The 27,151-nt window shown below is 37.0% G+C and overlaps 1 protein-coding gene across 1 annotated transcript in view; it reads right to left on the reverse strand.

Moving 5' to 3' along the window:
- The window catches only part of ANAPC1 (anaphase promoting complex subunit 1), a 159,857-nt gene extending 134,478 nt beyond the window's left edge, over positions 1-25,379 (reverse strand). Inside the window, exons 1-11 of the mRNA XM_078149679.1 lie at positions 25,091-25,379; positions 19,849-20,085; positions 18,744-18,905; positions 16,307-16,358; positions 16,012-16,112; positions 15,165-15,247; positions 12,406-12,479; positions 7,310-7,455; positions 6,428-6,648; positions 5,564-5,773; positions 2,556-2,651 (exon numbers count right to left, since the gene is read on the reverse strand). Of these exons, the coding sequence (XP_078005805.1) occupies positions 2,556-2,651; positions 5,564-5,773; positions 6,428-6,648; positions 7,310-7,455; positions 12,406-12,479; positions 15,165-15,247; positions 16,012-16,112; positions 16,307-16,358; positions 18,744-18,905; positions 19,849-20,061 (1,358 nt within the window). The 5' untranslated portion in view covers positions 20,062-20,085; positions 25,091-25,379. The remainder of the gene's footprint in view (positions 1-2,555; positions 2,652-5,563; positions 5,774-6,427; positions 6,649-7,309; positions 7,456-12,405; positions 12,480-15,164; positions 15,248-16,011; positions 16,113-16,306; positions 16,359-18,743; positions 18,906-19,848; positions 20,086-25,090) is intronic.
- Between the last annotated feature and the right edge of the window lie 1,772 nt (positions 25,380-27,151).

Consider the following 27,151-nt stretch of genomic DNA (forward strand, 5'->3'; position numbering starts at 1 on the left):
CCCTGCTCTCTTGTCCCCCCACCCCCATTTTTCGGTAGGGTAAGACAGATTTCCATACCCCACTGAGTATGTATGTTATTCTTTACTTAAGCCAAATCCTATGAGAATAAGACTCACTGATTCCCTCTCACTTCCTTCTGTTTCCCCTCCACCATAACAGCCTTTTCTTTTCTGTTTTTTGTGAGATAATTTACTCCGTTCTACCTCTCCCTTTCTCCTACTCCTAGTATAATCCTCTCTCATGTTAATTTTATTCTCCAGATATGACCCCTTCATCTTCAACTCACCCTGCGCCCTCTACCTATCTATCTATACATACATACATACATATCATTTTTTCCCTCCAACTACCCTAATACTAACAAAGGTCTCATGAGTTATAAATATCATCTTTTCATGAAGGAATGTAAACAGTTCAACCTTAATAAGTCTCTTATGATTTTTCTTTCCTGTTTACCTCTTCATGTTCCATTTGAGTCTTGTATTTGAAAGTGAAATTTTCTATTCAGCTCTGGTGTTTTCATCAAAAATGCTTGAAAATCCTCTATTTCACTGAATGACCATTTTTTTCCCCTGAAGGATTATACCCAGTTTTGCTGGGTAGGTGCAACACCTCCAGATTCTTATTGCAACGGAAGCTGCCATGACACTTCATGAAACTAGCTGCTTTAAATCTCTAGCACGGCTTTCATGAAAACATGAACAAGAATCATGCAGCATTAGACAGTGTAGAGGAGTTGTGATTTATATCAGCACGAGTTACACCAATGAAAACACAGACTCAGAGCACTACTCTAAAGGATATTAGTCAAAGGTGAGTTAAATAGCTCACAAAAGCTATACTGATTTCCTAAAAGGCCATTCTTACTGAAGCTGTTAGGTGACACAACAGTTTAAAATAAGCCAAGATCCCTTCAAAAATACTACAGAACATAGAATCAAAGAACTCAGTTCAAACCCTTCCACAAATACTTAGTAGCTCTGCAATCCTGGGCACATCACTTAACCTCTGCCAGCTTTAGTTTCCTCATCTGTAAAATGATAATAATAGCATCTACCTCACAAGGTCACTGTTAGGATCAAATGAGATCATATATGTACAGTGGTCTTCAAAATTTAAAGCACTACATAAATGTTAGCTATTATCATGGTTAGACCTAGACAGAATTACAAAGTCAGAAATCTCAAGGGAAATAATGAAACAAAGCAGGAAGGAAGGGGACCCAGAATTATCAGATCTCAAGTGTTACAAAGCAATAATGATCATATGGATTTGATACTGATTTAAAAAAAGAACTGATCCATGGAACAGACTAGGTACAGAAGATCCAGAAGCACTGGCACACAGTAGTGTTTGATAAACCTAATGAAACAAAACACTGGGATAAGGACATACTAGTTAACAAAAACTGCTAGGAAAATCAGAAAGCAGTCTGAAAGAACTGGGGCTTACATCAAATCTCATATCACAAAAAGCTCCAAATAGATCCATGACCCCGATGTAAAAGGTCCTATCATCAACAAATGAGAGGAAAATGGAATGAGATACCTCTTACAAGAGGGGAATAGTTCATGACAAAACAAGGGACAGAGAAAACCACAATGGATAAGAAGCACAATTTTGTGAATAAAACTGAAATGCCTTCATTCAAACAAAATCAATGTGGTTAGAACATCTATGTATACACACAGACACATATATACATATATTGGCTTTCATATGAGGGGGTGGGAAGGGTTGAGGTTAGCGATGATAGTGATAGCAAAAAAAAAAAGTCAATAAAACACTGTTATATACACAGAGGACACCAAGGAGGGTGAAAGGTTTCAGAGGTAGAACACTAAATAGTTCTGAGGAAACAAGAGATAACATCTGTTGTCTAAACCCACTTCACAGGTCTGTCATGAGAAACAAATGAAATAATGTGTTGGAAAGTTCTTTGAAAACTTGAAAGCACCACACAAATGATAGGTATATAAGTGTCTATGTGTATGCAGCAGAAGATTCTGAACTAGAACCCAAAGCTGTGTCCTGGTACAATGCTCACTCCACTGCAGCCTCTAAGCATTTCAATCAACAATATTAACAGTACAAGTTTTTATAAAAACTGGATTTTTAAATAACTGGGTGGGAAAATTTCTGACATTTTTATGGTCATATGTTCTATATTCCTCTTAAAGTTCACATCCATGAATGTTTCTTCTGGATTTATAGACTTTCAAAACTAAAAGGGACCTTGGAAATATTCTTAACACCAACCCCAGATTTCCAGATGAGGAAATAGATGCAGAAAAGTAAGTCAAGTGATTTGGCCAAGGTGACAAAATCTACTCATTCAGAGTCAGAGCCAGGTTTAAACCTCAGGACACCTGGTCCGGGAATCTACAGACTACGCCAGTGCAATGATTTCCAAGATTTGTGAATTTATAGATTTTATCCAACTCCTTTCAATCAACAGAATATCGATTTGATGTCAATATCTGTGCAGAAATAACAAAATCATTTCTATAAAAACTTAAAATATATATATACACACACAAATACATACACTTACCGAAGCTGGAGTTGGGATTCTACTAAAAAACACAAAAACTTCTGGCCACAGAGGTCAGATGTAATAAATACTTTTGAGGCTGGAGAATTTTTCTCTCTAAAAATATTGAAAAGAAAAAAAAAGAACAATTGTCAGCTTTAAATGCCCAAGAAAGATATTCAACAAGAAGATCAAATTTGGATCAAAGAACCCTGATAAGGCAAAACAGCATTTCTACTCACATTTTCTTTAAACAAATTTTAAATTTTCAAACAGGCAAAGATGGGTTCTTTTATACAACACATAGTGCCTTAGGTATAATTTCCCAAACTGGAATTCACATTCTTCAAATTATCTTAAGGAGTTTATGGGAGACAGAAGATAGCTACTTAATACTAGTCTCGAAACTAAATCCTGTCTCTTATATCCAGCCTCTCGTCTAGCTCCCTTTCTCCCTCCCTACTCTTTCCTAACAGGTCCCTTGAATTTGACCACATCTACCTTGTTCAACAGCTACAAATATTTCCTCTTAGACCATAGGTTTTTAATCTGGGGTCTGTGGCATCTAAATTTAAGAAGTGAACTTGGATGGGGAAAAAACAGTATCTTAATTTTCACTGATCTCTAACTAAAATTTAGCATTTCCTTCAATTATTTAAAAATATCATTCTGAGAAAGGGTCCAGTCTTCACTAGACTGCCAAAAGAAGATCATGATGTAAAAAAAGTTAAGAACTCCTGTCCTACACCAACAGGCTGCTGTTTCATCTCCTTCCTCCTGGCCACACTCCACTCCCCATATATTAATAGTGTAAGACTGCTTTCAATCACATTCCTCTAGCCCAACTTCCTCGCTCCCAGCATGACACATAGGTCTGCTGCTGTCTGCTTTGTTTTGTTAGGGGGAGTAAAGGAAAGAGAAAAAAAAGTCAGAGTATGAAGAAGAAGTTATAGAGCTCCTCAAGGATGTTTCAGTAGGGTAAAACTTAAGAATCACTGATTTAATATTGGCACCATTGTTACTGATGACATTTTCCTTTGGATCAAATATCCATCTGAAAAACGAGTTGGCTCTCAGCCATAGAGTAGATGAGATTTTACTATAGAACAGCATACTACATTTTGTTAATATACTGGCACCAACATGTAAAATTTAATTCTAAATAAAATAGTGTTACAACTTAAATTCACAGAAAACATAATGACTGTCAAATCTTTACTGCTTTAAGGTTTACAAAGCCCTTGCCTTACAGCAATGCTAAGGGTTGAGAGTACAAGTAAAAACACTTACAATAAAACACATAAGGTCAATGTGAAGATTTAACTCTCAGCCTTACAGTTCAGTTAACTGACACTTATTGAGGCAAAGTGACTTGCCCACATACAACTACTAAATGTCAGAGTCAGGATTTGAACATTGGTCTTCACTTACATCAAAGCTGCTTCTAATGTACATGGAATAAGTCACAAGAAATTAATAACATATGGTACAGATTAAAAATTAAAACTACTTAAAATCTATATCTTAACTATGGATAGCACAAAAACCTTTCCTTCCTGAAAAAAACTATTTAAAGAAACAAGCCCATGAAGCATTGAGTTCATATACACATCTATACTATGCTTTCTGGTTACATGACTGTAGCTGACTTACCCTCTCTCTATTCTTTTATCTGTAAAATGAGGATAGTAAAACTAGCACATCTATCTTGGTCATAGGGTTGTTTTGAGATAAATGCTTTATAAGCTTTAAAGTTCTAAGAAAATACAAGTTACATAATCAAGCAGACAAAAAGCACCAAAAGTAAAACAACTTAGGTATGGAGACTGGGCTGGGGGTAACAACATTTTAAACAAGTCCTCACAATCAAGTCAGGCACCAGCAAATGACTGGCAGCAAATGTGATTCCAGTGACACACCAGCTGCCACTATCCTTATCCCAAACTGCTAAAGAAGAAGTTTCCCCCCTCTATCTCCTTTTCCTCTCAGGTTACTCATCCCTTTCCACCCCCAAATCATAGGCTACCAGCACTCTCATGCGAAACTCCAAGGTCCAAAATTGTATAATCTACCCTGGACTACCTTTGCTCTGTCCCAGAATTTAAAATTACCTTCCTCCATTTCCCTAATTCCACAATTAAGGAAGCTAAAGGACATCATCAACTAGATGCCACTTTTCTAACTAAAATAACATTAATGTATGTGTCAATAACTAAGGTGCTGTCCTCTCAAGGGTTATTTCCCATCCAAAGAAAATCTAGTTAACCTACATCAATCTCCAATTTGGGGGATGTAGGAAAGAAACAGTTTTCAGTAGGATGCTCTGTTGCTGTTCTTTGCCAACCAGAGGATGCTACATCCCTCTCACTCATCTAATCCCTAATCAGCATGCCAGGATGTTAAAAACTTAGACTCAGCACTGACTGGTAATAAGTGATAACACTAGACAGGGTTCATTAAAAACCAAAGAGGGTTTTTACTGGTGTCAAGTATATGTGGACATAAAACAAAGGCAAATATCAAGTAGGAATGCAGAGTACCTCCTGTGTCATACACTATTCTTATGCAACAACACTTCAGGAATACTATAACTGAAATTAAGTTTCATTTAAATTAAGACTTAAACACCACAAAAGTAAAACTTATGAGATGTGCCAAATAAAAGACAATTTTCCAATCCTCTTTCTTCAAGCTCCAAATACTATGACCCCATGAGATACAGTCAACCTATTTTCCCCCAAAGGAAAAAAATATCCCATCTAGCCACTCCTCTCTGCCATGTTATGCTCCTGAACACAAATCCAATAAGAAGAATCATGATCTCATTGTGGTTTTTCTATAACAATGTGACTGAGGAGAAATTAGTTGGCTTCTCCCTCTACCTAGCCTATTCACGTATGTATTTATGTATGTATGTATGTATGTATGTGTGTCATTAACGTTAAACAACAAATTACTCTCAAGGAAATAAAACAGTGTTTCAACCATCACTGCTTCTCCTGAAATGGTTGAAAATGTAAACTACAAACCTGGTATTGGTAATTGCTTCTGTCCATAAGTGGTCAATACAAAGTTCTGGAACAATTGGCTCCATTTCTGGTGCAATAAAGGAGTCATTAGAAGTGCTGTTTGGAGAATGAGAAACACTCTGCCTCTTTGGAGACTGATTATGGCTTGAAAAGTTGAATCTCTGCACCCCTGAGAATGAGTGTACTCCTAAGGCAGGAGAATGAGAACGACTGCAAAACCAAATACAGAATATCAGCAGCAATAATGGATTATCAACACAGAGTTAAAAAACACATACAGTAACATCTTCTAGTACTAGAGTATTCCTGGAATAATGTGTTAGAAATACCATGCTAGTGCTCTCCTGAACCAAGTTAAATATACAACAAAGCATTTATCTATTGCTTGGGGAGGAAGGGGAGAGTTGTTTTATTTTCTGCTTTTATTTAGTTGGCTAGCTAATTCTATAATCAAAATAACTTACTCTGGTCTGAACTATGATGATGCAGCCTACCATATTTTTAAATCGTACATTTGCCAATAAAAATGGAACAAAACCAAAAAAATTTCAAAATATGTCAAACAGTGAAGAATTATTAAAACAGTAGCTAAATTTTCACTAAGTCACAGTCACCAGCATACTGCCCCTAGTGGTACAAGTAAGACTACTGGGGAGGAAAAAAAGTTTCTAGAAAGGATTTAATAAATAAAGTGACAGAGTAGATTTGGAAGTATATTAAAATAAAAGATTAGCTATCTACTTACTAACTCCAAACATTCCATTGCAGCGTGACTTTGATATTGTACAATAACATGAAGTAAAGTTTTAATTTTCAATTTCTGGGATTTGAAAGTCACTTACCACAAGCACCACTAGTACTTACCTAAGAGCTGCCATGTTAGAAATAGAAGGTGAACGAGAATGTAAACTGGGGGAAGATGTTGACCGACTCTGACTGTGAATGGAAGAATAATTCTGGAAAGGTGAAGCCACAGGTGAATCTCCTTTTGAGAGACTTCTGAGGTGGGCAGTAAGGGAGCTGCTGGTAGCCACATGTTGTAGGGTACCCCCTTGTTCTGAGAACTTTAAAACTACATTCTGTTCCTTAATTTAAAAAGGAAAAAGAACATGAAAAAAATTATACTGAAACAGCCATTTCTCTATAATGAGAATAGATGGCTTTTTTGAGTATTTTTCCCTTATATATAGTATTTATTGATAATAAATCTCAGAGTCAATTTATATTTTACACATTCCTTTCCCCACAATAAATCTCTCAGGTAAGGAGTACAATTATTACTATCCCCATGTTTTTGGCTTGCCAGAGGTCACATGGCTAAAAAGTGGTAGAAATAAAACTTGAATCCAGGTCTTCTGACTCCCAGACCACTCATTCTACTGAGAGGCAGCATGTCACAGTGGATTCAATGACAGACTTGGAACCAAAAAACTCAGATTTGATTCCTACCTCTGACACTTACTAATTGTGAGATCACAGGCAAGTCACAACTTCCCACAACTTTAGCTTTCTCATCTATAAAATGGGGATAATAATAATGCTACCTCAAAGTGTTGTAAGGATCAAAAGAAATAGTGTATAAAGAGTTTTACAAAACAAAGTACTATATATCAGCTACTATTTTAACACAGCTGTGCAACATACCTAAGGAAAAAAATATTTCTCACATTCCTGTAATATAAGCAGGGGCCAAGGATTACTAATACCTCAAATTTGGCAAATATTGACTTGCTTTTGCTTCCTTACCTCAGGTTTCACTCTCCGCAGAATCCAGAGAGAATGTAAACCCTGAACAGCATCATATGTCATTATGATGGAAGGGTCAGCATTGAGAAAAACAATTTTCATTGCACTATCTGCAACATACTGTACCCTTGATGTTCCAAAAAGACCTATGAAGAAACGAACAGTAACGACGAAAATAAAGATGCAGCTAAAAATCAGTTACCAATAGATACTTAACTAAAACATATGGGAACCCTATCTCAAGAATCAAGATTTAAAGCCATTAAAAATGCATAAGATACACAGACAACTGGGCAAAGAATATGCAATATAAAACTTAAAAATTTTAATGCATACTTTATCCTTTGCTTTTAATACTCTTACTTTCACAGAATCTCAGAATTAGAAAAAGCCTCAGGGAACATCTGAAACTCAGCAAATCTCAAACTCAATGTATTATCTATACCCAAAGCCACCCTCTTCCAAACCTCTCTATTTCAGTGTCATCCTCAACTACTTATTCTCACTCTTTCCGAATCTCCAATCAACTGTCAAGCCTTGCTATCCTTACCCTCTTTCACAGTCATTTCCCTCTCTCTACTAACACAGGCATTACCTAAGTTCAGGCCTGGATCACTTCTCAATAGCCTCCTATTTGGTCTCCCTGCTTCAAGTCCGTCCCCACAGCCATCAAAATGATCTCCACCAAGTAAAAGTCTGACCATGGCATTCCCTTATCAAACTCCAATGGCCAATTACAAACTCCTCTAGCATTGAAAGTTTGTTAAAATCTTGTCCCAAACTACCTTTCCTACCTTATTATGTACCATTACTTCTCTCCATGCATACTACAGTCCAGCTTAGGAGTTCTTAAATATTTTTATGCCATGGATCCCCTTTGACAGACTAGTGAATCAATCAATAAACATTTATGAAGTGGCTACTACGTGCCAGGAAGCCTATGGAATCTTTCTCAAAATAATGTTTTTAAATGCATTTAAAAAAACCATGTAGGATTACTCTACAGACCAGAACAAAGTCTCCTGGCTGTTCCTCACATATGACATACCGTCTCTCAACTAGATGTTTTTCACTAATTATCCTCCATGACTGGAATTCTCTCCATTCTCATCTCTGTCTCCTGGCTTCTTTCTGGTCCCAAATAAAATACCAAAATGCAAGAAGCTTCTCCAATTCTCCTTAGCACTAGCGCTTCCCTCTAAGATTACCATCAATTTATCCTGTATATATCTTGCATGTATATAGTTATTTGCAGGTTCTCTCTCCTGCTTGACTGTGAAATCCTTAAGAGCAGCAACTGGTTTTTTTGCGCTTTTTTTTGTAGATCAAGCACATAGCATAGTCCTGGCACACAGCAGGTGCTTAATACATACTTGTTCACTTGACTCTACAGCAGAATAATACAGCAGGACTAGTATCACTAAAGAAAAAGTCCAGAAGCAACAGCTATGTGACACTGACCCTGAACTATCCCTAATACAAAGTACAAAGTTATAAGTAAGGCTGGAAGAATCAGCAAACAAAAAAGAATCCCACCATAAAGAGCTATTATGGTGACAGGGAACACCAAGATGCAAACCCAGAAAAAGAAAAGGATTCCAAAATACATATAAGCAATGTCTAGTCGTTTTTCAGTCATGTCTGACTCTTACCTCATTTGGGATTTTCTTGGCAAAGATACTGGAGTAGTTTGCCATTTCCTTCTCCAGTTCCTACGGATGAGGAAACTGAGGTAAACAGGGTTAAGGGTCACACAGCTACTAAGCGTCTGAGGCCAGATCTGAATTCGTGAAGATGAGTCTTCCTGACTCCAGGCCCATCGCTCTATCAACAGATAAAGCCTGCACCACCTAGCTGCCCCCTTATATAAGCAAAGCCTCCAAGAAAAATCTGGGCAATTTATTTTGTGATCTCTTGAAACATACGTAGTCTCATATTTTGATTATGGTTTTTATATCATCCAAGGATTCTTAAATTATCTCTTTCATCTGTCTTCTAGATCTTTTGACTTTATTTCTTTTCTCATGGAATCATTAACATCTTTAATCATTAACAACTTTAATGATTAACTTCTTTAATCCATTGTTGCTTCTGGGTAAGGTTTTGAACCCATTGTTCCAAGTCATTAAATCTCTTTCCATTTCTTTCTTCCATAGCTTTCATTTCTTTTCTATTTTTTCCCTAGTACTCTCATTTCTTTTCCAATTTTCTCCTTTAGTGTTCACATTTCATTTATAAAACAAAGCAGGAAGGAAAACACAGCTTGAGCCAAAGTTCAACTAGGATTCTTAGATTTTTTTTTAAAAAGAACTAATAAAATATTTTATAAATCTTGGACTACATGGAAGCCATAATCAAAATATGAGACTACACATATTTCAAGAAATCATAAAATAAAATTGCTCAGATCTCTTAAAATCAGAGAACAAGATGAAAATAGGATTCACCAGTCATCTTCTGAAAGAAACCCTGAAATGAAAACTCTCAGGAACAATAATATAGCCAAAATCCAGAGCTTCTAATTCAAAGAAAAATATACTGCAAGCAACAAGAAAGAATTCAAGTACTGAGGAGCCAGTCAGGATCACACAGAATTTAATAGCCACCACTACAAAAGAGCAAAGAACTTTAGAATACAATATTTCAGAAAACAAAAGAAATAGGCTTACAACCAATAATAATTTACCCACCTAAACTGAGTGCTAATCTACAGGGGGTAAACCTTTAATGAAATAGAGGGCTTCCAAGTATTCATGATGAAAGGATGAGTCACACAGAAACTTTGAAATACAAACAGAAGAGTCAAGGGAAACATAAAAATGTAAAAATAAATGAGCAGTCTTAAGGAACTTAAACCATGATAAACTTTTTACATTCTGATATGGGCAGAGGATACTAAGCCTACACTTCAAAGAAAGGAGAAAAGGAACTACACGTGTAAAAATATTTATGGCATCTCTTTAAAATGGCTTTGCTTTTGTCAGAGACAGAGTTCAAGAAGATGTTCAGGGGACAGCTAGGTGGCACAATGGATACAGCACCGGCCCTAAAGTCAGGAGTACCTGAGTTCAAATCCGGCCTCAGACCAAACACTTGACACTTAACTAGATGTGTGACCCTGGGCAAGTCACTTAACCCCAACTGCCTAAAAATAAAAAATGAAAATAAAATGCATTTTAAAAAAAAAAGATGCTCAGATAATGGAAATTCCTCATTATTACCATATCATGTCTCTGTGCCAAGCTCACGATCCATTTTCCAAAATCTTCATTTATTTCATCTTTCTACTTGGCAATCTATAGAATACTCTAGTGATTTATATCACTTCTATTTCTGCCTCCACCGATCTTTACCCAAATTCATTCCACTATTCTTCTCCACTCCGTTCCAGTATTTCTTTACATGAAAATATATTCTTCAAATGTGTTATTCTACTCTCACCCCTTTTATCCATCCTGTTTCTTCTGAATAAAGGCCATATTCCCATCATGGGTCTCATCCCATCAGTTCTAGTGATACTTTTCAGGTCAAATTTGACTCATCACATTAGGATCTCTAGTTCACCTTACTCAATACCCACATTTGATGCATCTGTGCACCACAGGTTTAGTTACTGGCCTTCTTGCATCTTGTCTCTTATAAACTTACAGGGATCACTACTACTGTTCTTACTATACTGTAACTATTTTTTATAGTACAGGTTATGATCTCCTTAACTAAACTTGGGTTGAGAATGGTTCAGACAGTCTATCCTCATTTATAACAAATTAAAATTTCAAAATGTGCATTGGTGACTTAGCATATCCCACAATCATTGACTAAAAAAAAAATTCCCTTAAGGCCTATCAATCTAATTGAACAAATTTTCCTAATTTCCAGTTGCTCCCAACATTCTGTCAATTAGGCCATCTCCATTTACTCATTCCGTCTATCAGAAGCCTGCCCTCTACCAGGACCCGTCCAGCAGTACTGACCTATGTCTGATATACGAACAAACTATTTGACAGGAATTTAATGGAACATTACTGTCAGATCACAAATGTCAAAAATTTCTTGAAACATTCACTGATTTATTCGATGTTTATTAACTGCCTGCTATACACTAGCAGTATGTTGGTGATGGGTAAGGTACAAAAATAAGTCACTGACACTTCCCTCAAGGAGCTAATAATCTAATCAGAGGAGATAACATGTACAAAAAGTAATATTATATGAATCAGAATACAAGTGAACGGAAGGAGTATCAAGTACCATAAGATCCTAACTTTAAAAATAATTAACTAAATCTATCTCTGCTACCTTGGGTAACTTACTAATATTGTTACTACAAAGTCTTCCTTCATATCTTTTATAGCAATTCAAGCCTATGTAAGAACATCTAAAATTTCAGAGATAAGCATCTAGAGAGACATGGAAAAAAAAATTCTAAGCCCAAGGGGGGGGGATGAGAGAATGAAAAATAAGGGAGAAAAGTATGCTTCCAAAGTATAGGCTGAAAGTTTAATATTCTATTTTTGTCTTCAGTTTCAAAACATTGCTAATATCTATTCAAATAATTATTAACTTCTATTATTATTGACTGATAGATTCTACTTAGGTTTGGTAACCAAACAAATCATTAATATTCATGAGTTCTTCATGAGGAAGGGCCTAATCATAGATTAAAAAATTAATATTTTAATAGTATTTAATCTTTGACAATAATCATGCTCTGATGCCTTAATGGGGAGGAAGAGAACTCCAGGCTCTCCAAGGATCAGACAGAAGTTGAAAAAACTGTAGTTCTTAGCAAGTAAAAACAGTCTAATTAGATTAGCTACATTCAGATATGTCACCAGAAAGCTGGCCACAAGGTGATAAAATATTTCTGGCCTTTTTAAAAGCTCAAGAAACGATCTATTAAAGTCTTGGGGAACTGTAATCAACACCTATGTAAGCAAGCACACTAAAATTCTGAGGCACTTAAGTACATGTCCAGTACTATATCACCTAAACATGACTGCTTTAATATATTTTAAAAAACAAGTTTTAATGTGTATTACTGTAATTTTAATGAGTCATCCTTAACTCAAGGTACAGCCACAAAATCCACTTACCTCCAGATTTACAAACAAGAGGAGTTATTTCATCCAGTGGATGCAGCATACTAAACATAGTTGGTAAAGGTTCTCTAGCAAAAAAAAAAAAAAAAGAAAATGAAATGAGCACTAAAACAAATATAACTTTATTATCAGATAATATATACACTAACTTTTTCTTGCAAAAGGCAGCTTTAAATTACAAGATCAATCAGAATTATAAGGCTCAAATTCCCCAATAGATAAGTGGTCAAAGAATATGAACAAACAGTTCCAAAAGAATAAATACACATTAATTACCACATGAGAGAATGTTCCAAATTACTTACAATAAGAGAAATGCAAGTCAAACCAACCCTGAGATTTTACCTCATACCCAGCAAATGTGCAAAGATGAAAAAAGATGGAAATAATGTTAGAAGGGATGTGGAAAGACAGGCACACTATTGCTGGTAGGGCTGTGAAATGATTCAACCATTTTAGAAAGCAATTTGGAATTATGTAAATTAAGTGACTCAAATGTCCATACTCTCTGACCTAAAGATTCCATTACTGGGCTTATACCCCAAAGTGGCCACTGATATGAAGAAAATTACCATATACACCAAAATATTTATAGCAGTACCTTTTGTGATGGCAAGGAATCAAAACCAAGTAGATACCCATCAACTGGGGAACAGCAGTGGTACATGCACACAATGGAAAATTACTGTGGTACATGAACATAATGGAAAATTACTGTGCTGTAAGTAATGATGAATGTGATGAATACTGAGAAGTATGGAAAGATATACATGGACTGATGCAGACTGAAGTAAGGAGGGCCAAAAAAACAATATACACAATGACAACAATGTAACTAGAAAGAATCACACAGACAAAAAAAAAGTGAATGTTGCAAAATTACAAAGAACAGGCATGGCTCCAAAGAAGAAATATGAAAGGATGGACCCAATCAACCCCTTCTCAGACTTGGGAAGTCCACAGGTGCTGCGCACTGCACATGTTTTCAAACTTTTTCAATGTATTGACAGACTGTGCTGATCTTTTCCTCTTCTTTTTTTATGTTTAATAAATACTATTTGTTATATGGGACAGCTCTCTAGGAGGGGGAAAGGGAGGAATACTGAGAAAAACCATTGTAAAAAACAAAAGATATCAATAAAAACATTTTAAAATAAGAAAATGAGTACTACAAAATCATAAAAAATAAGGCTAGCCCCAAACAGAGATATAAGAAAAAACTTCCCCCCACTCTGTACAGAAGTGAAGGGTGGGAGAGAGAAGGTTCTTGGATATGAAATACTGCCTAAGTCAGATTTTTTTTAATGTATTGAACAGTTTTACTGATTTTTCTTTTTTTTTTCTTTAAAAAAAATTCTGTTATAAGGGAGGACACTGTGATGGAAAAGAATGCAAGGGAAAATACACGTGATATAAAAATGACCAATAAAAATGTATTTTTTTAAAAAAGAACATGGTTACAAAAACCAACTTTTGGCCAAAAGTCAATTTTCCTTTGCCTTTTCTAGTGCTTCCACCCTGGTTACTATAACTTTTTTCTAGTTTACTATCACCTATCCCCATCCCCTTCCAATCTTCATAGTACCAGAAGCATATTTTGGGCGACGTTCAGGCCTGCGATTTCATCAGTAAGGGAACTCCTGGTAGTCCCTCAATGCCTACAACCTACAGCCTTAGAGAAGTACCTGGGTAATCAAAGGTTACATGACTTGTTCAAAGTTACAGCAAAAGCAGCAACTGAGCCCCTGCTTTCCTTACTGTTAGGCTAGCCTTCTATCTACTCCACCTTACTGACTCTGCATTACAGATAGCCAGTACTTAATGTTTGTTGAGTTGAATTGAAAATGGCCCAGTAAGAACTCTAGTCACCACAATTCAGAAAGAAATTATAAATGAGATAAAGGTCCTTTAGCCTACTGAAATCCCTCAGTGAAATTGCTCCCACTAAAACTGAGATTAAAAAACATAATTTATGTGAGCAACTTCTCTGTACTAATCAAAATATTAACACATTTAAAATGTATCTTCTCAGAAGGAAGTATACACACACACACACACACACACACATACACCCCATTTAGCTAAATGAGAAATCTTTAGGGTTTTACAGTTTAAACTTTCAACCACTTTTTTTGTCTCCTCCTTTGCAAAAGCTCAAAAATCCTTAATTAATTAAAAAAAATTTTGCTGAGCCAAGTGTGATGGCACATGCCTGCAATCCCTAAAGCTAGAGAGGCTGATTGGATCACCTGAGCTCAGTGAGCTACAGTAGGCTAAAACTAATCAGGTGTCTGCATTAAGTCTGGCACCAATATGGTTAGTACCAGGAATAGAGAACTACCAGGATGCCTAAGGAGGGGCAAATTGTCCAAGGTCAGTAAAAGAGAGCAGGATGAAGTTTCTATGCTAATGAGTTTTAGTATTGGGCTCACTATACTTTCAGTCTGGGTAAAATAAGGAGACCTAGTCTTGGGGGGGGGGGAGAAAGCAACTTACTAAGCACTTACTATGAGCATAGTATTTTAGTAGGTGTTACATACCCTTGCTCTCAAAGAGTTTACAATGCAATCAGGGAGAAAAGCCACAGACACAGTTTAATAACACAAAATGGTAAATGATTAAGTGTCAAATGAAAGGAATGGTCAACAAATGTATACTATCTGTAAATGGTCTCCCCCAAACACTTGCTTTTTAAGAAATTTTGCTTTACAATAGTCAATAAAAAAAGTCAGGTGAAATTCTTCAACGAATACCTGGGTGGACTTGGAGGTACTTCATGTGCAGAACTGCTTCGTTCAAACAATAAACCGTATTTGGTGGGCCAAACATTTGCCACCTATCAGTTGGGAGGGAAAGGAGGAAAAAAAAGACCTAGAACATTACATTAACAAAGTAATCTTGGGGTTCTAACAATATATTAGAGTTGTTGTTTTTTCTCCTACTCATTAAGGACACAACAAAGGAACTACATCATTTCCATAAATTTTTTTAATTTAGCTACCCTAAGGATGAGATGGTACTTGTACTCTCAAAATCTCAAATCTAAAAAAAACTCAAAAACTAAAATCAAGACTCAAAATAGGAAACTATGCCAAATATTCAGAACAACATGAGGTATCAGAAAAGAATACCATCTAACAAAGTACAGAAAGGAGACACAGGATAAAGAGGTAACTTTATAGCTGTATAATTCCTTAATATAATCAAAATTTATTAACCTGCTCTAAACTGACAAGTTTTACATTCAAGAATGTTTATTTTAATCTCATTACTACCACTATTGTTAATATGTAATTGCTCAATAAGAAATGAAAAAATATAATCAACAATTCATTTAACTTTAACCAAAATGGCTTAGACTAGAGTATAACTATAATTTAATATTTTTAAATTCACTACATTAACTTTTTTCCTCATAATGGATGAACAAACCTGAAGTAAATGGAATATAATCCACCATTTAGAATTTTTTTTAAAATAACACTATTCTCACAAGATCAGTATTTATAATGCTGACTTATTAGTATGCAACAGTTTACCATAAGACTAATCACAAACTGAAAATATACGCAAAAAGGTGAAAGCTTTAAACAAATTTACCTGAAAAGGTAAGGAAGCTATATAATCCTTCCCTTCCATACTATGCACATTTATGCAAGAACTTTGTAATATGCATATGCATTTTTCTACTTCATTGCTACCTGAAATTAAAGAAATCATAAAGGTTATTTGTAAACTTTTTTTGTACTTTAGTCCCCATAAATAGATTCTTTTCAATCTATAAACAGTTGTGTTATAAGTGAAAAATTACAAATTAGGTAGAAAAGAATTTGTATAAATAATTAAATAGGTGACAGAATATAGCCCAAGACATATTGAAAAAAGGAAAACTTACTGTCATCTTTTTCAGATTTATCCTGTGATATAATGAAGTCACACCACAGTGCCTAAAATCAAAACAAGCATGTTTATTAAAAAAAAAAAAAGAAACCAATACTTAGGAAATTTTTTCCTTCCCTCCCAACAACAAAAGCCATTAAGACTTTCATTTGTAAATTTAAAAAAAAAACAACAAAACTCTCCTGTACAATCATTTAAAATGAAATTTTATTATCTCTATTTTACCTCCAAAACAAATTTTTATCCTAGAGTCTATGCATTCTGTGCCCTAATTAAGGTCCTAGAAATCACAGTAAGTACACTGACAAAAAATATTCTTAAGTGACTCTTCAGTTCCCAAAGACAATATTTGAGATGCACTCAAAGCAATAATTAAAGTGCTGCCTCCTTTTCTTTTTAAAAAATAATTTATCCCTCTCCCTCTGCCTGCCCCAGGAAACAAACAAAAAAGCCTTATAACCAATATGTATCATCCAACAAGACTATTTCCTATAATGACCATGTCCAAAAAAATGCATTTTGAATCCATCACCTCTCTAGCTATAGGCAAGTTGGCCTTCTTTCTTAAAAAGCAAAGAGAAAAAAAAAAGCAATACAGCATATGGCACAGTGGATCGACAGTTTGCCATGGGGTCATAGAGATGAGGTGAACATCTGGCCTCTAGACACTTGCTGGCTGAGTGGCCAAGATAAGTCACAGCAATCCAGCGCCCAGGAGATTGTCTAAAGCCTACAAGCTTACACTGTAGAAAATGCTGATCTGCACAGAGAGAAGAAATACCTCACCAGACCTCTCCAAATCATACAATCATGCATCCACTCAACATAAATAAATAAATCTAAGAAAAATCAAATAGACCATCACTAGTATAAAACATCTGGAAAGCAAGGAAAAAAACAGGTAAAGTGAGGCTTGATAGAAATGACTGCTACAAGAACATATAACTATATTTGCAAAAGAGTGTTAATAAAAGAGAGAAGGAAAGGAATAAGCATTTATACAGTGCCCACTCTATGCCAAGCACTGTGCTAAAAACTTTTTACAAATAGCTCATTTGATCCTCACAACAACCCTGCAAGGTAGGGGCTATTATTATCTCCATTTAACAATCAAAAAAACTAAGGCAAACCAATTTTATCAATGTAAAAAACTACTAGTGTGGGAATAAACTCCCTCCACCAATACAGATAGCTACCTATCTATAATTTATAAGACATATCTTAGAAAGTTGATGGAGGCATACTCTGGTCAAATGACTTGCCCAAGGTCACAGAGCTAATAAACATTACAGGTGGGAATCAAATCCAGGTTTTCTCAATTCTAAGACCAACACTAATCTACTATTGTTGTAGTCATGTCCAACTTTTCAAAACCCCATTTGGATTTTTCTTGGCAAAGATACTGGAATGGTCTGCCATTTCCTTCTCTAGTTCATTTTACAGATGAGGAAACTAAGGCAAACAGGATTAAGTGACTTGCCCAGGGTCACACAGCTAGTACGTGTCTGAGGCCAGATCTGAACTCAGGAAGATGGGTGTTCCTGATTTCAGACCTGGCACTATGCACTATGGCACCACTTAGATGCCCTCTAACCTACTGAGTTAAGCTCGATTCCAAAGGAAGAAACTTCCCAGGCCCACAAAATTTTAGAGCTGGGAAAAGACTTCCCAATTATCTAGTCCAATCTCTTCATTTTGCAGATTAAGAACTAATACCCACAGAAGTGCTTAAGATCTCAAAGCTAGTCGTGGTCAAAAATAAGAGGTGAATCCAGGTCTCCTGAAATCTGCAGAGCTAAACAAGAGAATCACAAGAATCCCATCATCAAATTACAATCTGAAAAGATATTATGGGGTATGATAAAAAGACAAAGCATCTCCACAGATTAAGCCATATTTTTAACCCCAAGATCAATGCTTATCTTTTATAATTCTGGAAGTCCCTTTAAAATTTTATCAAAAAGGGGGCAGCTAGGTGGCGCACTGGATAGAGCACTGGCCCTGAAGTCAGGAGGACCCGAATTCAAATCCAGCCTCAGACCAAACACTTGACACTTACTAGCTGTGTGACCCTGGGCAAGTCACTTAACCTCAACTGCCTAAAAATAAAAATTTTTTAAAAAATTTTATCAATAAGAGAAAAAAAAAGTTAAAGACCAGAACCTTTGAAAATAATTTATATCCTCTATAAACACACAAAAAGAAATGTAAACAAGATATAATATAAAACAAAATAATATAGATAACCTTTTATCTTTAGCACATATTAAATTAATAGCTGCTAAAATTCCTAAACTATATAAAATATAATGTTCTTTACATTTTGTATTATTACTGTTTCATGAATACGAAGAAAACTTAAAATTTGCTGAGGGAGGGTTTATGACAATCTATTGTGTCATACAAGCGATAAAACTTAAATAACTTCTAACCTGAAGAACAGGACTATCCACTGTAAAAGCTTTATAAACAGCAGAAGCCTGACTTTTACTTCCTTTGCTCCATATGACCACATTACCAGCCACATACAATTCTTCATCATATTCTACCTCTTCTCCAACATCACTTACACCTTTCCTTAAATGCCAGCTTTCCTGAAAAGAGATTTAGAAAATGGTTATAAATTCTTCTCAAATACCACTTTAAAAATCTGTTCCATCTGACTCACTAATTAACAGACTAAAAATATTCTTAAAGACTAACTACTACAAACTACCACAAAATTCTTAGCAAGAAAGGCAAAAATTGCAGACATAGAACCTAATATTTTAGTTATACCACACAAGAAACTTTATGAGCAGGAACTTAAAATTTCACTAATACTAAGCTAGACAGAAAATATGAATATGCAAAAAATACTGTCCAACCCATCCCTGAGACCAGAAACAACAAGCAGGTAAAATGCAGAAAAAATAATTTATATGCACTGATGTTGACATTTTTCTTGTCTCTTCTAATAAAAGTTTAAGATCTTTAACAGCTAAGATCACGTTCAATTTTTCCTCCATTTCCCCATAAATAATTAGTATGGTACTATATAATGTATTTCAAATTTTGCTGGATGACTGTGCATCAGTGAGCTTAGATGATAATCAACTGAATATAACTCGGTGAAAAGCACAATTGTAACCAACCAAAATATGGAGATGTTTGACCTCTGGGATACAGATAGAAAAAAAGATTAAATCTAAGTCTGGAGTTCTTAACCTGTTTTGTGTCATGGATCCCTCTGGCAGTCTCACGAAAAATGCAGACCCCTTCTCAAATTGTTTTTAAATGAACAAAGCAAAATATAGTGTTACAAAAGGAAACTAATGTATTTGTCACAATTTTTTAAAACAAGTTCTGAAACCTCAGATTAAGAACTCCTAATCTAAGGGAGGTTTTTAATCTCCTGTTTCTTAATAAAATATCTATCACCAGATCTAATAACTTCTGTCCTAGAAATTGCATGTCATTTCTCAGTTTGCATGCAGGTTACCTTGGGTAATTATATTATTCTAGCTTTCCAAAATATAACTGGAAATTTAATAGAACCTTCTGTTTTTCATGGATTGTAACCTCCTGAAGGGATCCCACCAAACCAGCAGCTCCATCAGAAGACCACAGCTCAGATGCAGGCTGCAGCTGCCGAAGTTGAAGATTCAGCGCATTAGGGTGGTGCTTGCAGTGATCACGGCCAAAAGGAACAAACTCCTGCAAATCCCCTGCTGCAATCATCGTTACCTTCTCTTCATAGATGTTCGACATGGGTTCCAAATATCAACATTATTTCTGCATTAAAAGATGTATCAGCCAATTTTCAGAATCAAAGCTAAACAAAAATACTATAAAGATTATGCAGAATACTTATATGTCCATGGATCATAATTGTGTGTGTGTCACGTTTAGATACATCTGATTCTCATAATCTTCTAAAAGGTAACTTATTGATTCTTTACATATTAAAGAAAGCCAGGTCCAGAGACAAACTTTTCAATAGTAGCAAAGACTAGAACCCCTAGCCCAGAGTTTTCTTTGAACTGAAAGAGCAATTAATTGGTACACAGTTCTAGCCTAGACAAACATGTAGTAAGGACTCTCTTGATCTTATTAGTGTGGGAACTTCTAAAATGGAAATTCTCTGCACTGGTAGAGATGAGAAACTCATCTTTATTTTCCAGTCTTAGAGTACTTGGGACACTTGAAGTTTTAGTGACTTACTCGTGGTCTCACAGTAGATGTCAAAGACAGGGCTTGAATCCAAGTCTTCCAGACTCAAATGGTGGCCCCTCTATTCACTATGCCAAGTGACTTTTTGATCTGCTTTATGGTTCCATTAAATTGAAAAGGTTTTACAAAAGCTCTTCTATAATAGCTCACATTTATAAGGCTCTTAAGGGCTATGAAATAATTTCCTCATTTTATAGGTACTATCATTATATATGTTACAAGTAAGGAAACAGGCTAAGATGGAAATGATTTCCCCATAGGCACAAGTTATTAAGTGGCAAAGCCTAAATTTGAACCCAAATCATCTAAGTTCAAGCACAGTATTCTTCTACACATACACAGCCTCATCTTTGCTCTGGGTTAGAATTTTACAAGATATGCAGAATACATTTAAAGACCACAGCTATGAGACCATAGGCTAACTTTATCTGCACCAAAAATGTGACTGGTGATTTGTGGAGAATTGCCATGAGACGGACAAAAAACTATAGCTACCAGAAGACTAAACTGTTTAATCAGAATGATTTAAGTATCAAGTAATCTGATTGATATTCAAATTTAATCCATCTGTGCTAGATTTGTCCCTTCCTCCACCCCTTCCCTAAGGATAGAGGAAATAACGCTATCAAATTGACCACAAAAGCTTTTGATAAAATTTACCTTTATACAGATAGCAATCTCACTTAGTTACACTACTTCAGTCAATTCTCTACCTGCAAAAAGGGTAGGGAACCAAAGCATAGTTAACTCAAAACAAGTGCTAATCTTAAAATTACTTAAGCTAGGTTTAGAAAGTGATTTTGTTTGCAACAAATTTATGTTCCTAATTTTTCTTTATTAGACCAATCAACTGCAGCATATTTTAATTCAGTTTCTGCCTCATGTCCCTCAAAACATCAAGTATGTTCAGTAAAATTTGATATTACATAATCCATAAGATGGGTGACTCTTGTCCAATACCAGCAACATGAATTCAATATTAAGTTAAATTGCATTCCATGAACACACACCAAGTAAGGGTAGGAAAAAAAATGACAGGGAGCCACTAAAAAAATGTGGTATGTAAAATGTATCACGTAGATAATTTGGAGTTTACTGTGCACAATTACAAATAAGATTTTGAAAATCATCAAGTAGCCTCCTTGACAATCCCACCAAAAATGTTTAGGCCATTTGTCCCTCAGGCAATATATTGTACTACACAGAGAGATCCAAATAAAATCCTCTAAGTGAAGATAATATACCAAATTCTCAACTCAAAGTACAGTTATCCCTTCCCCACTGCAACTTTCTCCATTGCAGTTTTTATACATTGTGGGCCAGCATAAGAAACTGAATGGGAATTCTGGGGGAGTTTTGCAGAAGCTGCAGGTGACACAAGAAGGCCATCAGGTGACACAGAAAAAGTTTAGAAACTCAGAAATGCATAAACCATATGTATAGTATTTGTATAATATCAACATATTTTGTCTTTTAATACTGTAATAATTCTTCTTCTCTGGTACAAAGAGAGAGCCAAAAAGTTTTACATGAACTTTCCAGATTGCAGGGGGGTGCTGTGCCCCTCAACCCCAGGATGTGGAAGAGTAACTGTAAATTATACACATACTCAAACTAAGAGGCAGCATGCCATAATAAATAAAAAAGTAGCCTTAGATCCAAATCTTGCCTCAGACACATAAAAGTCAACACATTTATTATGCACTTTGTATGTGCCAGGCACTACATTAAATGCTAGGGATAGAAATACAAGCACAAAAGACAGTTCCTGTACTCATGGAGTTTACATTCTAATGGACAATAACACTTAATAAAGACCTAACAAGCAGGTGAAGAGGGTATCCATGTGGGAGGCATGGTGGTGCCTACAGAAAATGAAAGATGGCTGGCATGGGTCCCTCCTCATATTCCAGGAAGAACTCCCTATCAGGAGAGAACAGGAGCTGCAGGATAGAGAGAAAATGCAGCTGCAGAAGGGTGGCAAAATCTGGAAAGTGGAGCTTGGCTATGTCAAATATCTCATATTTTTATAAGGTTTAAGGTTTGCAGAGCACTTTATGATCTCAAATGATCACATAATGTGTGACCATAGACAAATTACAAGTAGCGAATTACAAATTGCCTTTCTGCACTAGTAGAGGGAATTTCTGTACCAGGAATTCCCTGAGTTTTACATTTTAACTCAATCTATTTTATTATAACTTGTTATGGAGTTGAATGAACTGACAAAATTTGGTAACACCTCTTAAATTTTATTTCTGATTTAGTCCCTGAGGAGCTTAGACTAGATCAGGATTTGTTTGTTTTTTAACGTCATGGACACCCTTGGCAGACTGATGACATCTATGGACCCCCTCCTCAGAAAGATTTTAAATGCACAAACTATGACACATAGGCTTATAATGGAAACCAGTTATACTGAAATACAGCTAACAAAATATTTTTTTAAAAAATTTACAGACCCTAGGTTAAGAATCCCTGGTTTAGATCTCTTCCAGCTCTAAACTTATGACCCTATGGGGAAAAAAAAGGGCAGCAGATAGGTAGATACATTTTCAAATGGGCCTAGCTCCTATATTTTAATGTATTTAAATGAAATTTGGCATGAGTCAAGGTTATAGTTTTGTGATCACATTGAATAAGGTACAAAGTGGACAAAACCATTAGTCTATTCAGCACCAAAGTTAAAACACCCATTCTTATCACATTATCAATAAGGTACTGTATGTTGATACTGGGGTACTAAACAATCCTCATTCTCTAAGTAAAACATTTAAAGAGATTTAGAAAAAAAACCCCACACAATACAAAGAAACATAATAGGTTTTGATGTGGACATTTTCAATCCCACTGAAAAGTGTTTCTCTGTTAAAAAAAACTTGCGTGTTAAAATGAGATGTATTTTAAAGTGTTTTGCAGACCTCAAAGCACTATAAAGCTGTCAGCTATTATCATAAATTCAAGAACTGTCTATGGCAAAATCACAAAGTAATTATAAGTCAGATTACAAATCACAGAGGGAACCTACTTTTTTTATTAATTGCTGGGAAAGACTTTTTTTTTATGTGTGTTACCAAGGTAACATTTGATCTAAGTAAGATGTAACCTGATGAACTGGTTCTCAAAACTACCTCAATTTTCAAATATCCTTGAATAAATTAGACTTCAGACTTAAAAATTTAGAACTGAAGGGGCAACTAGGTGGCACAGTGGATAGAGCTCTGGCCTTGGAGTCAAGAGGTCCTGAGTTCAAATCCAGCCTCAGATACTTGACACTTACTAGCTGCCTGACCTTGGGGAAGTCACTTAACCTTGATTGCCTCACCAAAAAAAAAGCAAAACAAAGAAAAAAAATGAAAAAATATTTTTTAAAAAAAATTTATAAGTGAAATGGAAAAATTAAAGCACCTTTCTCATAGCCTTTCATCAAGCCTACAATCCAATGAAGCAGCATGGAGCAGGGGAAAAAGAGTACTGGACTTGGAGTCTGGAAGACTTAGCTTCAAATGTAAGTGAACTCAGTTTAAAAAAAAAGGCACCGCAGAAACATGCTCCATGATAACAGCACAGTAGTAAATGTGCTGGGTGGCAGCTAAGTGGAGCAATGGTTAGAGTGCTGGGCTTGGAAGTCAGAAAGCTCTGAGTTTGAGTACGGTCTCACCTCAGTTTCCCCATCTCTAAAATGGGGATAATAACATTTCAGAGAGTTGTTGTGAGGACAGAGAAAGATAACCTGTAAAGGGATATAAAGAAATAGAGATACAGAGTTACATCTCTGTCTTTATATCTCTTTGAACACATTTACACACACCTATCTGCAGATTGTTTTCCTCTCTCACTAGAGAGAGAGAGAGAGAGAGAGAATGAGAGAGAAAGAATGAGAATTCATTCCCTGCATGGAGGGAAAGGAGGTGGGAAGACACCAACTTGTGCCATGAAGGCAAGAGAAGGGGTGCCTGGCTGAGGCCAGTTAGGTTTGACTAAATAGTGCTTGAAAAAAATACTCATGCCAAATAGGTTATGTGCACGTAAGTATGTATATCATATCTTTATCTATATATGGAATTTCTGTGATCCTGTGACTGAGCCAAGAGCTATGGGGAGAGGGGGCGGAACTGCTGGGGAGAGGGTACTTCGCAGGGCACTCCTGAAGAAGGGACAGCATGAAAGCGGAGTCGCTGCAAGTTTCTCCACTGGAACCCCTACACGCACTGACTGGGGAGGCACCTGCCTGTACACACCACCTCCCCCCAAACAAAACTTAGAACAATTTAGGGCAAGGCCCGGACTCCCTCCACGAGGCGACACGCGCCTTCGCTGTCTCAAAGGACGAAGCGGGGCCAGCCCGCCCACCGGCAGTCCGGGCAGCCCCTGCTCCGTGAGACCCGGTGCTCCCCACCCCCGAAGCCAAGAAAACGGCGGGGCCGCGGCCGTCGGGGTGAAAGGAGGCTGGCGGGAGCGCCGAGGCGAGCCCGAGGCACCCGGAGGAAAGGGAAGGCGCCGGGGGAGCACCCAGGCCGGACCCGGAGGAGGGGTGGCCTCGGCACCTTCTGGGGGGCGCGCCCACCTGAGTGACCCAGGAAACGTCGGGCGCTGCCCCTGATGCTCCCCGGAGACGCGGGGACCGGGGCGAAGACGGGATCGGGCAAGCGGAGCGATGCGTGGCGGTGACTCCTCGGCCGCTGCAACTTCTCATGCCCTCCCCCCTCTTCCTCCCGGGCTGCGGAGGAAGCGGCGGCAGTGGCGGGGAAGGCGGGAGGGCGACGCGGTGCCTCTCGTATCCGAGAGGGCTGAGGACCGAGCGGGAGGGCGCGCGAGCAGCTCGGGCGAGAGGTTCAAATGGGCGCGGCCATCTTGGATGTCCCGTCATGCCCCGCGCCCGGGGGGGCGGGGCCCGAGGAGGAGGCTCCGCCCCTCTCTTTGCCCTCAGCCTGAAGTCTTGAGCCCCCTAGGTCCTGCTAAGCAGAGAGGGAGCCAGCGAGCGAATGAGAGAGGAGGAGGGCGGGGCAAAGCTGTCACACCTGGGCCACGCAGGCTGAGGCTCCTGGCGGACTGCTGGAGTCCTGGTCCTCACACCCCCACTCAGAAAGAAAAAGAAAATTGCGAAAGCGATACACCACCCCACGCTGGGAAGCAAGCCCTTGGATCTTTTTGCTTCTTTTGAAGGTCTTAAATCCTTCATAAACTGGCTCCAATTTAGCCTTTATGGTTTTACTGTATGTTACCCTTTTTCAAGCCCTCTTCGGTCCGACCAGCTGGCCTCACCCCAATAACCCATGTCCTGTCACCCTGGCACAAGCTGTGTGCCCCCCTTTCAGGGAATGCCCTCCCTCCCTCACCTCTGCCTCTTAAAATCCCTTTTCCCCCCTCAGAGTTCAGGTAGAACAGCATCTTTCCTTTCCTGATTCCCTTCCCCCCATGAAATGTCTCCCCCCCATCCTCCCATTACCTTACACTTACCCATATATACTTAATTTGTATATGCTTTTATGTGGACCAATTCTCTCTTCTTGTAGAATGTAAGGTTCTGGAGGATAAGGACTGTTGTATTTATTTCTTTGTATCACCAGTGCCTGGCTTCTTTCAAGACCCAGTTCTAGGACTATCTTCTGCCTCAAGGCTGCAGTGTGATACAATTAGTTCCAGAGAGCAAAGAAGTGGAAATCGGCCAACTGAAAGTCAGGGCTTGATTTGTTGTTTTGTTATTCTCTACACTATAGAAAATTTTAATAACGTAAATTTTAAAGTGTTACATGAGTATTTTTTTCAAAGAACTAGTACAACCCTACTACTTATATCTGTGTTGTATAAATTTTGCGGGTTTTTTTGTTTTGGGTTGTTTTGTTTGTTTTATTTTTACAAATTGAAGGTTTGTGGCAACCGTGCAGCCAGCAAGTCTATTTGTATCATTTTTCCAACAACATCTGCTTACATTGGGTCTCTATGTCACGTGTTATTAATAATCACACTATTTCAAACTTTTTCACTGTTGTTTTATCTGTTGTGGTAATAGGTGATTAGTGATCTTCAGTGCTGCCATTGTAATTGTTCTGGGGAGCCAAAAGCCATATCCATATATGTCTTGAACTTAATTGATGGATGTTGTGTGTACTTTGACATCTCCAATGATTTTTCTCCCTTCTCCCTATCTGGCTGCCCCATTCCCTAAGACACAACAATGTTGAAGAATGTTACATAAACTTAGTTGATAAAGCAGCAGTTGAGAGAATTGACTCCAATTTTGAAAGAAGTTCTACTGTGAGAAAAGTGTTATCAGACAGCATCACATGCTGTAGAGAAATCTTTTGTGAAAGAAAGAGTTCAGTCAATGTGGCAAAAGTCATTATTTTATTTTAAGAAATTTCCACAGCCACTCCAATCTTCAGCAACCACCAACCTGATCTGTCAGGAGCCATCAACATCAAGGCAAGACCCTTCACCAGCAAAAAGATTAAGACTCACTGAAGACTCAGATGTGGTTAGCATTTCTTAGCAATATAAAGTAATTTTAAAATTAAGGCATGTACATTTTTTAGACATAATATTATTGCATGCTTAATAGACTAAGGTATAGTATAAACATAACTTTTATCTGCACTGGAAAACCAAATAATTTGTGTGACTCTCT

This window comes from Phascolarctos cinereus, unplaced genomic scaffold (genome assembly GCF_003287225.1).
Source record: "Phascolarctos cinereus isolate Bilbo 61053 unplaced genomic scaffold, phaCin_HiC Scaffold_2;HRSCAF=192, whole genome shotgun sequence".
Lineage (NCBI taxonomy): Eukaryota > Metazoa > Chordata > Mammalia > Diprotodontia > Phascolarctidae > Phascolarctos > Phascolarctos cinereus.